At 43.2% G+C, this 13,778-nt stretch overlaps 1 protein-coding gene across 12 annotated transcripts in view; it reads right to left on the reverse strand.

Annotated features, from left to right (window-relative positions):
- Ptprt (protein tyrosine phosphatase receptor type T) overlaps positions 1-13,778 on the reverse strand; it is a 1,076,931-nt gene that overhangs the window by 267,809 nt on the left and 795,344 nt on the right. For all 12 annotated transcript variants that reach the window (XM_076930177.1, XM_076930174.1, XM_034495571.2 and 9 more), the window contains exons 10-11: positions 4,648-4,849; positions 3,143-3,245 (exon numbers count right to left, since the gene is read on the reverse strand). In XM_076930177.1, the coding sequence (XP_076786292.1) occupies positions 3,143-3,245; positions 4,648-4,849 (305 nt within the window). The remainder of the gene's footprint in view (positions 1-3,142; positions 3,246-4,647; positions 4,850-13,778) is intronic.

Raw genomic sequence — 13,778 nt, forward strand, 5'->3', positions numbered from 1 at the left:
CTGGATGGCATATGTATGTAAGGGAATTTCTAGACTGTATTAATTGACATGTAAAGCCCTATCCTAAATGTGGGCAGCACCGTTCCACAGGGCTGAATGAAGAGGAGAAAGTAAAATGGGCACCATAGCTCATCACTCTCTGCTTCCTCACTGTGGGTACAATGTGATCAGCTTCCAGGGTCTCAGGTCGTCATGACTGGTTGCTTTTTAAACTGTGAGCCAAAATCAATTCTTCCTTCCATGATTGTTTTTGTCAGGAGTTTTGTTACCACAGAGAGAAATGAATAAAACATGGGCTTTGTGTACCAGGACCTTGGACCAATGATTTAACATCTCAGACTTCATTTTCTCCACCCCTCTCTCTGAAATAGAGATGGTATTTCTTAACTAATTTACCCACCAGAAAACTTAAGAGTCAGGCCATGTAACAGAAATAAAAATATTATCAATTGTGAAGTATTTTATATATATATATATATTTGTATTGCATTTATATTTTTGATTTGTTGGGGGAGATAGGGACACATATATTTGAATGTCAGGGGACAACTTGCTAGGCATCAGGTCTTTTCGTCTACCACGTGGATTCCCAGGAATTGAATTCATATTGTTGGGTTTGGTGGCATGCACCTTTACCTGCTGAGCCATTTTGCCAGGTAAAATTTTTTTCTTAACCGTGGCTATTTTCCAACTGACATATAATATTGTACTTATTTATAGGGTACAAATGATAATTCAATACCTGCACACACTATATATCATGGTTGAGTTAGGATAATTGGGCTTCTGAAACATGTCATTTCCGCACGTTGGGAACTTTGACATTTTTCTAGTTATGTGAAACGTGTTTTAAATGATTGTCTGCCACATCTACTGTACTATGTTAGCAGATATTTGGATGCTTCTCTCAACAACTTTAAAGTATGATTCAAGGGATCCTTGGCCAAATGCCTGAAGCGAGTTGGAGGGATGAGGATAGTCCCAGCTTGTAGAGCATCAGGTTGCTTTCCGTACCAGCTCCCAGTTTCCAGCTTAGAGAGTAGCTCATCTCTCCATCATGCCCGTGGTTCCTCTCAGTCTGTACAGTCGGCTCACTGTATCCCATGATTTACTTCATGGCTTTGTTTGTTTACCTAGGTGCTTGTCTCACGTCTCTGACCTGTTCTATGGCAAAATTGCACAAGGACAAGCCTCAAGAAGGCAGAGTGAGCTGTTCTTGCTTCTAACTATACCCGAATCAGTTAGTTCACTTCACGACATAGCAAGTGCTCAATAAATACTTGTGGCCAGCTGCCTCCACGATGTATATCCTATGCCCAGGACTCATGCCTAGGTAGAAAAGGGTAACTGAAATGTCCAGTAAGTAGTATTTCTGCTCTCAGAACAGTTGTCCTGAAAGGCCTTCCTTACGTCGTTTTTTTAGTCTCCTTCCATTCTTGGCAAATGCCCAGGCACTGGTCTGAAAATAATCCCCGAGACAAGGCGTACTCCCACTTTCAGTGAACCAGAGCCTTGAGGAGGAAAGCAGCCAGAGATGTCTAGACACCAACCATTTCTCCTTTGAGCGGTGGTGACATTTCCTTCCATTTCTCGAGATGGAAATGTCAGCAAACTATGCCATGCATACCATCCTCCTAGTAAGGTGGCTTGGTTCAGTAAAATGAATGTGGTGGAAAGGGTCAGAACTAGGCTTCGGTCTTGCCTGGCCTATTTGTTAGATGGTATACGTCAACTCATCAGCTTCCGTTTGCCTCAGTTTCCAAATCTTAAGACTGGGAGGAGCTTTGATGAACAACAAAGAGTGCTGTTATAGATGATGGGCACGCAGCAGTATGATGTGGCTCCTTCAATACCCTCGTTTCTATGCCTGAGCTTCCTGGTTTGAAAATGAAGATACTGTCTCATGGTTTATACAGAAAGCTAAATGAGTGTATAATGCTGTGTCAGAGCAGCTAGTGGGAAAGCAGGGAGTGGGTACCTCAGTCTGAAATGCCAGCATCTGCTTTGGATTATTAGAGGAAAGAGAGTTTTGACATGCTGTAGTGAGAGGCCCATAAGCATCATCCCAACACATGGCAGGCCATAGTCCCTGGGTCATCCCCAAGTCTTCAGACTAGGCAAAAACTTCTGCACTTCTGTTGCTTCATTCTGTTGGCCATATCACATACTTTCTGGGTAGAGTTGAAAGAGGGATGAAAATGAAGATCAGGACTGTCTAGCTCAAAAGCCTCCTCCTGGGCTTGTCTCCCAGCCTCCCCCGAGGGACAAGCTAGGTGATGTCACTAAAAAGCCAATCCTAATAGATCCCCACGGCTCTCAAATCAGCCTTATTTGGATGGACTGAGGGCCTGAGACCTGAAGTTTTCAGCAAATGTAGCAGTTAACACTGTTGCTTTATACAAAGGGAATCTTGTTTAAAATGAATGTCAATCCATCCCAACAGCTATGAACTTGACCTGATCAACCTAGCTGATAAGATTCTGTTCTTGGTCCCTCGGTGCCCATTTGAGCCCCAACAAGCTCTCCTTATAATAAGCAGTGGGATACTGCAGGCATGGCCCCTGTGGGACTCTAGCATCTCATAGCTCTGAATAGAAAGAGCCCCAAGAGTTCATCCTATTTGAAATTTTTGATTAGATTCTTTGGAGAATACAGAGTCTGCCTGTTGTCTGCCTGTCTGCCTGTCTGCCTGTCTGCCTGCCTGCCTGCCTGCCTGCCTGCCTGCCTGCCTGCCTGCCTGTCTGCCTGTCTGCCTGTCTGCCTGTCTGCCTGTCTGCCTGTCTGCCTGTCTGCCTGTCTGCCTGTCTGCCGTCTGTCCATCTATTAGGGCAGTGAGTCAGGCAATTTTGCAAAAGCACTGTGTCTTGATTTTTCCACCCACAAACTACATTTTTCTTAATTATGTTCCAGAAATTTTTCACTCTGGCCATTTCAGGTCCCTATCAGGATGTTCCCTTTGAACTGATGTTCACTGTAAGGAAGATCCTGGCTCAGTACCTCCCTCCAAATTGGGCTTGCTGACCATCTTCCGTGTAGTAAATCTTGCTTCTGGATTATTGAAGCCAGGCATGTTGCCAGACATGTGATTCACCTGGAGATTTATCAGGTACAGAGGGGAAAACCACAGATCATAGTTCCTCACCTGACAGGGGCTCCCCGGGACTGGGCAGGTTTGAGCATCACCGTGATGGTTGTATCTGTTTCGTTGAGTGGGGTATCTGCATCATATTCAGGCATTGATGGAGCTGGGAAAGAGAGAAATTGGAGGTGATGAAACACACATCCCATATGTCCCTTGACACTTCCCACCCCATCTTATCCCATCCCTTTGATCCCATCCCAGCAGAACAGAGGTAGTGAGTGGTAGTAAGGACATCATGATATCTGAGCCCCTCAGTAAGGGTAGCCTTGGCTTCTCATCTACTTCTCTCCTAGTTCAATAGTCTGATGAGGGATCAGGCATGCTCATCATCAGAAAGTACCCTTCCCACCCAGAATAAAAGGAATATGTGGAACATGTAAGTACTTTATAAAGATGTGAAAAGAATCAGCCCTTTTATACACATTTAGATGCAAATTAAAGGAAAGATGAATTAGCTCCATTTTTTTCCACAAGACCCTTTCCCCCCACAGGAGTGTGACTAAATCTAATCCTTTGAAAGGGTAATTTAGCCATTTGTATTATGAGCTATTAAAACCCACATCTCTTTTAATTCTTTTTTTTTCAATTTCTGAATTTAATCCTAAAGTTATAATCCCAATCAACGATTTAAAGTTTATTTTGTAACATGTTTATTGGAGCACTATTTTATAAAAACGTAGAAATACCAAATATATTCAACCACAAGGGACTGTTTAATTAAATTACGTCCATCCAGTTGACAGAACATTATAATGAAAGCAATGCAGCAGTGTGGGAAATACTTAGGGGAGAGGAATAAGTGGAAACATTAAACTACGGAAAATCATGGCTTCTGCAAAACCACATGCAAAATACAAATGCATGCAGACTAGATTGCATAGATATTCCAAAATAGGGAAGCTGTAAATAAGCATTCTGCAGTGGTTCTGCTTATTGCTGTCAGGCAGGGTGGTGCACCCTACTGGTAGAACAGTTTGCAATCTTAGGATACTGCAGCTTGGCATTCATTCCTTCATTCCTTTAATCCTTCATTTCTTCATTAGATATTTCATGAGAGCCAGTACTGTGGGTATGTTACACTAGAAAGTATCTATTTGGAAAATAAATTTAGAAACCAACTTTTATAGCTCTGTCTGTCTGTCTGTCTGTCTGTCTGTCTGTCTCTGTGTCTCTGTATCTCTCTGTGTCTCTGTATCTCTCTCTGTCTCTCTGTCTTTGTCTGTCTCCCTCTCCCCTCCCTCCCTCCATCCCCCCTTCCTCTTTCTCTCTCTTATTTGCTCATTCTTGTCCCCCCTTCTTCCTTCCAGCTAAGGGCATGTTATTTGATGAACTTCAGGAAGTTTATCAATTGGACTTTCCACAATCCAATAGTGACCTTATTGTCTAAATTGTTCTATTGCCGTCAATGAGTTAGGTTTGTCTCTTTTTATTCCAGGAAATTACCAAGGTTGCAAGAGAAGGAGTGCAAAGTGCATACCCTTCTTTTCTCTTTCTAAAAGAGATACCTGAAATCTTGGTGGCAATTCGAGTGGTGACTGGAGGTCCGAAGCCCTTGGCTGTGCTGGCTTTGATGGTGAAAGAGTAGGTAGTCCCAGGGTACAGACCCACAAAGAGGTGGTGGGTTTCATTCCGGAGTTTGAACACTTTCCCCCTCTGGCTGGATAGGTCAGCACTTGGATCCAGTGAGCCAACAGCCTTGTAGTTTATCTGTGTGACAAAATGATATAGAAGCACATAAATTCCCTACTCAGTAACCAAGGGAACTCATTGGAGAGGGGCAGCAGGGGCAGATGGAGAAGAAAGACAAGCTAATCCAGCATGTGACAGAGCTACTTAGTACCATCCACAGTACACACACCCACAGCCCTGAGTTTTCTACCGATAAGTCTATGAATAACCATGTCTAAAACAATCGGAGCATGATATCTTAAATTGTCTATACTCCACCAGCCTCCAGAGTTCACAAAGAGGCTAGTTGTAGGGGAGTTACCTCAAGGGAGAGGAGACAGTAGCACATACGTACAATGTGGGTGGATCAGGAGGATGCTGGGGGTGGGAAGCTTTAATCAGGATGAGGGATGGAAGATGGGGAGGTGGGAGAATAGGAAAGGGTTAACAAATGAAGAAGATATGAAAAGCCACCTAAGAATAGAAACGTGCTATCTTTGCTATCTCCTGATCCAGTTTACATAACATAAAAGGATTTGATAGTGGATGCTTCTCATGGCTGGAGAATGTCAGTCCTAGGAGCAGTGGGCCATTAAACAAAGTTTCCAGTGCCAGGCATGGGATACCTCTGTGGCTCTTGGTTAGGGAGACTGTTCCTGAAGACACCACAAATGCAAAGTATAAAGAAATTCAACTGGCCGGGCGGTGGTGGCGCACGCCTTTAATCCCAGCACTTGGGAGGCAGAGGCAGGCAGATTTCTGAGTTTGAGGCCAGCCTGGTCTACAGAGTGAGTTCCAGGACAGCCAGAGAAACCCTGCCTCGAAAAACAAAAAAAAAAAAAAAAAAAAGAAATTCAACGGGAACTGAGCTAGAAGCTTCCTCCCTGATGAAGACTTTTCAGTGTTATGTCCAACAGTGCTACAGGCTGCTGAAGGAAGGAAAGACATTAATGGTTTGCCTGGCTGTGATCTCTATGGATTACATTACCAACCTGTCAGATAAGATGTGCTCACTGGTACAATAATGGTATAAATACAATATGAGCAACTGACTACTCTTGAACTTGAGGCCCACTCCACCAGAGAAGAACCCATCCCTGGTATTATATGCCCAGTCAAACATTTGTAACTGAGGAGGTGCCCCAATGGGAAAACTAATACATTGTTGCTTAGCTAAACTGACATAGCATCAAGCTGCCTTCTACACATCTATGTTTATACCTACAAAGGATAATCTCAGCCCTAATTAGAGAAGCCTATCTTTACAGTGAGGAGCAGTTTATTTAGAACTTGTGGCTGGACAGGATGCTGAGAATAAATGGTAGTTAAAGGCTTACCCCGAAACAAGAAATTTATACCATGTCCTAAGGAGGTGATTACAAAGATCATTACTAAGGTGGCATGGAAAGAATTTACAAGCCCAAATATAGACAGAAAGTCTGCTAAATATATTCTTTTAAGCATGACAATGTCATGGCAATCATGAATTCATATCTGTTGTTGTTACTAACACTGAACCTACAAAAGAATGCCCTAGCCAACAGCCACCTATGGACTGGGGAGGAGCTCACGGGAGCCTTGCCACTTACTGCTGAATTCCTGGCAGCTAACAGACTATGTGAGGAGGGGTGCATAGTATCTAGTGGTGAAGCCACTGGCGAATCTACCAAGCTCAGATGGGTGGTCCAAACCCAGGATCACACTTAAGATGGCCCAACTTAAATGTAGGGGGACACAAAACAAAAGATGAAATCTGGAAAGAGGTCAGTAGGGAAGTAGGGGCTGGAAAGAGCGTAGGAAGACGAGAGAGTGAGAGGCTACTCAGAAAATATTATATGCATGCATCCAATTGTCAAAGAAGGAAACTTATTAGTAGAAATATGCTGTAGTGACAACGAAGCAAGTTTATCTGGTTACTAGATCCCATTGTTCTCTGTACATTCCACAGTGCTATCATTTTAGTCTGCTATCAACACTGAAACATTAATGAGGTAGTTCACATTCTATAACTCATTTTAGATCTTAGAGATCTTGTATGTATCTGGTATTGAACATTAATCAATTGGACTAGCCTTTTCCAAAGTACAGTAGCCCCTGTGTTAGAAATGCAGACCATAGGCTAGGGATTGCTCACAAGTAAGACAATTAGGGTTCAGTTGAATCCATGTAAATGGCAGGTGGAAAGCAAAAGGTTAGGAGTTCAGACCACCCTCCCCCACCCCAGAATCCATGTAAATGCCACACAGGCATAGTGGTACCCTTGAATTCTAGGAGTGATGCTGACTATATGTCAAGTTCTAGGTTGGATGCAGAGAACCTACCTTAATGAATAAGGTGGGAGAATCATCACAAAGGATTCCCAGGACCAACCTTAGACCTCCATATGCACATATACCCACATACCCAGAATGACATGCATAGACATAGACACATACATATATGCCACAGACGTGCAAAAGAATGTAGACCATGTATTCTATCCTACACACCAGTAGTATTTGGTCACATCTTGTTGGAAGAATCAGGATAGTTATTTCAGGAGCTGTTCGGCTGGTAATAACTTGCATCAAATCGTCACTTTCTGAACTGTCTGTGATGGGGTCTCAGTGCTGTGTTTTCCAGTCCACTGCAGACAGATGTTAATGTGAAGACCATGCTCTAAGACACTCAGTACATGAGTTGACAACAATCTGACCCTTCTGTATTCTGCAACGTCTGTGTCTGCTGGTCACTAGGTAGATGTCATAGAAATGCCAGGGTATTTAAGTCTTGAGGTCCCCTTCCTCAATTTCTGCATTTGCCCTGCTGTCAATGTAACTAATGGTAACTGTACTATAAGCTGTCTTCTGTGGATGATATTGTGAGTGTCAGGAGCCTGGATTGTATCGCTCTTACATTAGCCTGCACAGGATTCTTTTAACATAATATTTTATTAATTGCATACAGGATATTATGATCACATGCGATCCCTGCTCTTCCCACTAACTCCTCCTACCTCCTGCCTCACCTCTTCACCTCCTCCGAACTTTGTGAAAAAGAATTATTACTTTATTTTTATTTTATATTATTAGCACTTGCCTGCATGTATGCGTGGGTTCCATATGCATGACTGGTTTCCATAGAGTCTAGAATATGGCTTTGGGTCCCCTAGAAAATCCCCTAGAAGACTGTAAGTTGCTTAGTGTGGGTGCTAGGAATTGAACCCAGGTCCCCTATAAGAGCAGCAAGCATCCTTAGCCACTGAGCAATCTCTCAGGCTCATTTTTTTTTTTCTTTCCAAAAGCCTACTGGGTCAAGTTCATGCTGACTATACACTCATAGGTGTGGGGCCATCTACTGAAGTACAGCTGACTTTTCAGAGGCCATATCTTTAAAGAAAAATGTGTTTCCCTTTCTAGAAGCCATCAATAATCCCAACCCACAAACAAAAAGGTTCATTGGCTTGATCTTGTGCAAGTCTCAAGAAGACAACTGCAGCTGTTGATACATAGTGTGTTTTTTTCTTTAATTTTTAAAAATCTACTTTGTTACATTAAGAAATATATTATTAAGGGCTAGCTAGATGGCTTAGTAGGCAAAAGTACTAGCCATGCGAACCAAGTTCGATGCCTAGAAACCACATTAAAATTGAATGTGGTAGTGCATATCTATAGTCCAGTGTTCCCACAGCAAGCTCAGAGGCAGAAACAGGAATCTCACCCATCAATTAGCTAGGAGTATGCAGTGCAACAGCAGATACAAGAGACCCTTCTTCAGCTAGGTCAGAAAAGAGAACCAACTCTAACAGTTGTCTTCTGATCTTCGTATGTGCAGCATGGCATCTGTACACACATACATACACACGCATACACATGCACGTACACACACACACACACACACACACACACAAAACATTTAGATAATAAATAAATAAATAAATAAATAAATAAATAAATAAATAAATACCATGCTTCTAGAACATCCAAACCAGGCCAAAGAGGAGGCCCAGATTCTTTTTGGAGAAAGTGAATATTTTCTTATCCCTGGCATAGGTGGCAAACATGTTGGAGACAGAGTGATTTCCCTCTCTTGTGTACGGCAGCAGTGACATAGCAATGGTGCCATGTGCTTAAGGAGAAAGGCTTGACTTGGCAAGGATCAGAGTGATGCTAGAAGAGGAATCCCATGGACTTTATAAGCAGAGTCTAAACATGCACACCCATCCACAGGAGGCTAGCAACTTGATGGTGTTCTGACAGAACTGACTGTCTTTTCAACCCAAGCTCAGAGACAAACACTGTAGGCCCCATCTCTCCATGTTTTTCTGGTTGGGGCATTCCAAGTGACTGCATTAATTCACTAGGTAATTTGATAACCTGGGGATTTAGCTTATTTACATTGTTTTCTGACCTTCAAATGCATGTCATGGCACACATCCAAGCATGTGCTTGAATGCACACACACACACACACACACACACACACACACACAAACTAAACAAAATAATAAAATAATATAGTAAAATAAAAAGTTTATTTACTATAATTATTAATTTAAAAATTTTATTTACTGTATATAATATATATTTACTAGATATAATACACAGTATATATTCATATTCACTGGCTACCTTTCTTTCTGTTTCTCATCCTGTGTCTTTTTCTTTCTTCTTAACCTGGTGTTTCTTATGTTTCTCAATCATTCGCTCAGCTTCAGATCATTTGCTTTGAGGCTGCATCTGAGCAATGCCGAACCAAGATTCGATGCTCAGGAAAGGGACTTGGGAGAGAAAAGATGCAAACCTGAAGTGTGGAATGGAGTCAGAGTAGATGGAAAAGCCCAGTGTGTTCCAGGCAGAGACAATAGGCAGCACAGGGGCCTGAGGTGGAGTAAGGCTCACACAGAGAGAAGTCCAAGTTGAAGACAGAGGAGAGGACAAGTGGGGGAAAGTGTACTGCTGGACTCTCGTTTCCTAGCAACAGAAGAGGGAGATGCTCAGGGTGTGCCTGGGGCCAGGGACCCCAGTGCACCAGTGAAGAGGATACGCCTCTGTATTTTCTCAAAAATCAGTCTTAGTGACCTGCCTGGCCTGGTGGCAAGTCCACTGATACACAGACACAGGGAGAGAAAGCTCATGCCTTATTCACTAGCCAGTTCCTTCCCATTTCCAAATTCAATCCAAAAGCCACTCGATTTCTACGGAGCTGTCAATATAATATACCACGCTCCCCTGCTCTCCTAACCTTTCCTGGTATTACAGGATCCTCACTTACTTGTAATGAAACACTATGAATAAATCAATGTATGTTAATATAGCATGTCTTCAATTTTTTATGAAGAGCTTCGCCAAATCTAATTCCCACTGCTTTGTCAGAAACAGTCTTTGAAAAATTTAACTTGCAAGTTTTACAAAGTTAGTGGGGGATCAGGCTGGGGAGGGGAAGGAGAAAAGGGCTGGAGCCATGGCCATCAGTGAAGAAGGTGACAGGCGTCCGGTGGTGTGTGAAAGGGAAGGTTTATTATGATAGCAAGCATGAGAGGGAGGGTTAGTCCAGCTAGGCATGAGTCCAGGGGTCTGGGGACAAGATCTGACTACAACAAAGTGCTGGAGGCTGTTCTTTTCTCTGGCTGGGGACAGTGAGATTATTAGCTAGAAACCTCATGTATCTTATTATGAGAAATATGCTTTCCCTGGGTTCTTCAGGGTGAGACTGTCTCCTTGCCCCTTTGATTTAGCCAGCTTAAGATCTGAGCTGATTTCTGGCCTCCCCCTTGATCTGAAAGCCTGATTTTACTGCTTAAAAAGACTTACAGTCCATTTAACCATGGGGTATTTGAACAAGTTAAGGTGTTACCTTGACCACTTCTTTCTTCCTGTGCTCTCTCCTTTTGTTGTGACTCCTCATCTTTGGACCCCCCCCCCCCCTTGCCAAGGTGAGACTTTGCATGAAAACCTTCTGCGGCTCCCAGTTACCCCTTCCTTATATTCTCAAAGACATGTAGACACATCATTTCTGCTTTGATTCAATAACCTTATATTAATCATGTAATGATTTCATCAATAACTCTCTCCCAATCTTCCAGTTTTTGTTCGGTTTTTGGTAACCTAGAGATTGACAGAAGAGAGACTACAAGTCAAAGCCAGCAATCACCTGCTTCATAAGAAATATACCCTCTGACCTTTTATAGAAATGGGTTCCTGACCCATATGCACATCTAAAAGCACCTCTCTCTCTCTCTCTCTCTCTCTCTCTCTCTCTCTCTCTCTCTCTCTCTCTGTGTGTGTGTGTGTGTATGTGTGTGTGCCTGTTCATCATATGTGTTCATGTGAATATGCAGGCCCACATGTGTGTGGTACATATGTGTGTGCATGTATGAATGTGTGTGTGCGCGCACACATGTATGTAGCATTCAGATGACACCCTCCCATGGCTTTCCTCAAGGATAGCATCCACTTTACTTTTGAGACACATTTTTTATTGGCCTGAAGCTAGCCAGCAAGCCCTAGAGGCTTTGCCTATCTCTGCTGAAACTACAAGCACATGCCATCATCCCTAGTTTTTTGTGTGAAGGGGTTCTGGGAATTGAACTCACATCTTTGTGATTGCAAGGAAACGCTGACTCAGTCATCTCCCCGGCCAGACAAGAATTTTCTCTTTGTTCAATATTTCCCCAACTTGCTTTTGAAAACAAGCAAACATATTAGCTGTGGGACTGGGGCAGTTTGCTCAACCTCTCTGAGCCTCTGATTCTTCAAAAGTAAAACACAGGTTCTAATTTTAGTTTCTGTTGCAGTGACCTCTAGTTTTCTTCCTTTAAGCAGACAGCCTCCATGTGCAGGAATGAGGCTCCAGCTACCATGCAGGTAACCCTAGCTTCACTGGACACAGGGACATCCTGAGAGGAATAGGCTGGTCTTCCACCAGAGCTGAATGGAGGGGACAAGAAACATAGCAGCCTCCTAAAAGGCCCCACCAGGGAAGACTCTGCTCCAGATGCTGGCCAAGTCAGGGGTGAGGCTCAGCAGTCAGTCTTGTTCTGAGAGGACAGACAGAAAAATCAGTCGTGGTACTGAGGCTAAGAGGGTACAAAGGGCTAAAGATAAAGTACGCAAGGATCACTTGACCAGCCCTCTCAAGCATGTGACTAGAAGGCACAATATGACAAAAAAAATTTTTTGAAGTACACATTTTACTCTAAGTACTTGGGAGGGGAAGTGTATTCACATAAAAATAATTTAATCCAAAAAAAGAAATGATATAGACTCTGTGGTTGTCCTCATTCCTCTGAGGAAACTGAAGCCAAAAGAGGATGTGGTCAAGTATAGGCTAGGGTAAAGTAGCCTGTGAGTGGGCTCAGGCAGTAACCACTGCAGGGACAGAGTATGGCTGACCCGCTCTGTGGCTGCCTCCCTATAGGCTCATCTCTCAGATGATGTGTGAATGTGGGGGTCACTGTGCACAGGAAAACCCAAAGCTAAGGATAGCTACCTAAACCAGTGGTTCTCAACCTTTCTGATGCTCTGTGGCCCTTTAATACAGTTCCTCACACTGTGGTGACCTCCAACCATAAAATTATGTCACTGTTACTTTATAACTGTGGTTTGACTACTGTTGTGAATCATAATGTAAATATCAGATATGGAGGATATTTGGTATGCAACCCCTCCAAAGGGGTCATGACCCAGGTGTTGAGAACTACTGGCCTAAAGAGACCCCAAACTGAGAGAACATAATACTAAGTAGTGAGATAGTTAAATCCTGGTTATACATTTATATATGCTCAAGTGGAAGACACCAAATTTGTTTGTCACTGCCAAGAGCAAGGGGGGTTTTAAACCAACAACAAAATAGAATACAACAAACAAATTTGATTAAATATAATAGTTCTGCTTGTTGGGAGGACCACATGAACTGAGTGTATCCCACTGGCTGAAGGCTCTAGAAGCCTCCTCCAAGACTCAACACCCTTCACTTTCTCCATCTTGAATTCTCTAGGAGGGTCAACCCCCTAATTTGTCCCTCCCAACAGTCTGCGCCTTCCTGCTGGGCTTCCTGCTCATTCGCTCTCTGGAAGTCTCTATAGACCAGAGTTTTAGCAAGATCACAAGGTAGGCAGAAGAAGCCCTTTAATTTAATAAAAGGGTCAAGTGCTCTTCTTTAAGCTCAGAACAACAGGTTATTTTCTCCCTCTTCAGAAGCATGGTGAATGTGATCCTTCACTTGACCACAGCTACCCAGGGGGCTTGAGGCACACATCCCTTATTAGAAAGAACAGTGTTGATATATATATTTGGTTCCTGGATACTTTAAATATAAATTGTAATGCGTCCCTCTGAGAGGACTGGAAGACACAGATGTTTGCAGTGAACTTGCCAGTCACCAGTGGCCCCTTTTCCCTAGAGAGCTGAGGTCTTTATAACAGCAGAAGAGTGACTATGACTGGTGTTCCCGCTATGTATTTCTGAGTTTGGAGGACTGGGGAGCCAGGAAAAGTGCATGGGGACCAGAGCTTCTGGGCAGTCAGAGGCCAGTTGGGCTGCTAATGGAGCTACCAGCTTCTGAAAACTAACTTCCTGCTTGGCTCTGTGCTAGAATCTGGGGGCAAGAGAGAGGCAGGTGAGGCCCTATAGGCTTTGGGGAAAAAATAACAAGCAAGTTAGGAAAGGCAGGTCCCAGAGCGATTGGTTTGGCTGAGGAGAAAAAGGAGGGGCAATAGAAGGAGAGTGAGAGAGGGGCAAAAGGAGAGAGACAGAGGTGGGCTAGAGGGAAGAAGTGCTATTGGGGAGAATCAGGAGACAATTCACTGCCTCGTGAGAACCTGGCAGAGAAAAGGAGGCCATAGGTGGAAGTGATTCTCAAAGTCTAAGCTCTTCTCCATCAAATTCAGAGGGCAATTGTCACTTTTTACTTTTGGTAAGAATATCGTGTTTTTGAAGAGGTTAATTTGAGAGAAACTTGAATACAGGGTAGGGAACTCCCTATCAGGT

Source organism: Arvicanthis niloticus, chromosome 2 (genome assembly GCF_011762505.2).
Source record: "Arvicanthis niloticus isolate mArvNil1 chromosome 2, mArvNil1.pat.X, whole genome shotgun sequence".
NCBI lineage: Eukaryota > Metazoa > Chordata > Mammalia > Rodentia > Muridae > Arvicanthis > Arvicanthis niloticus.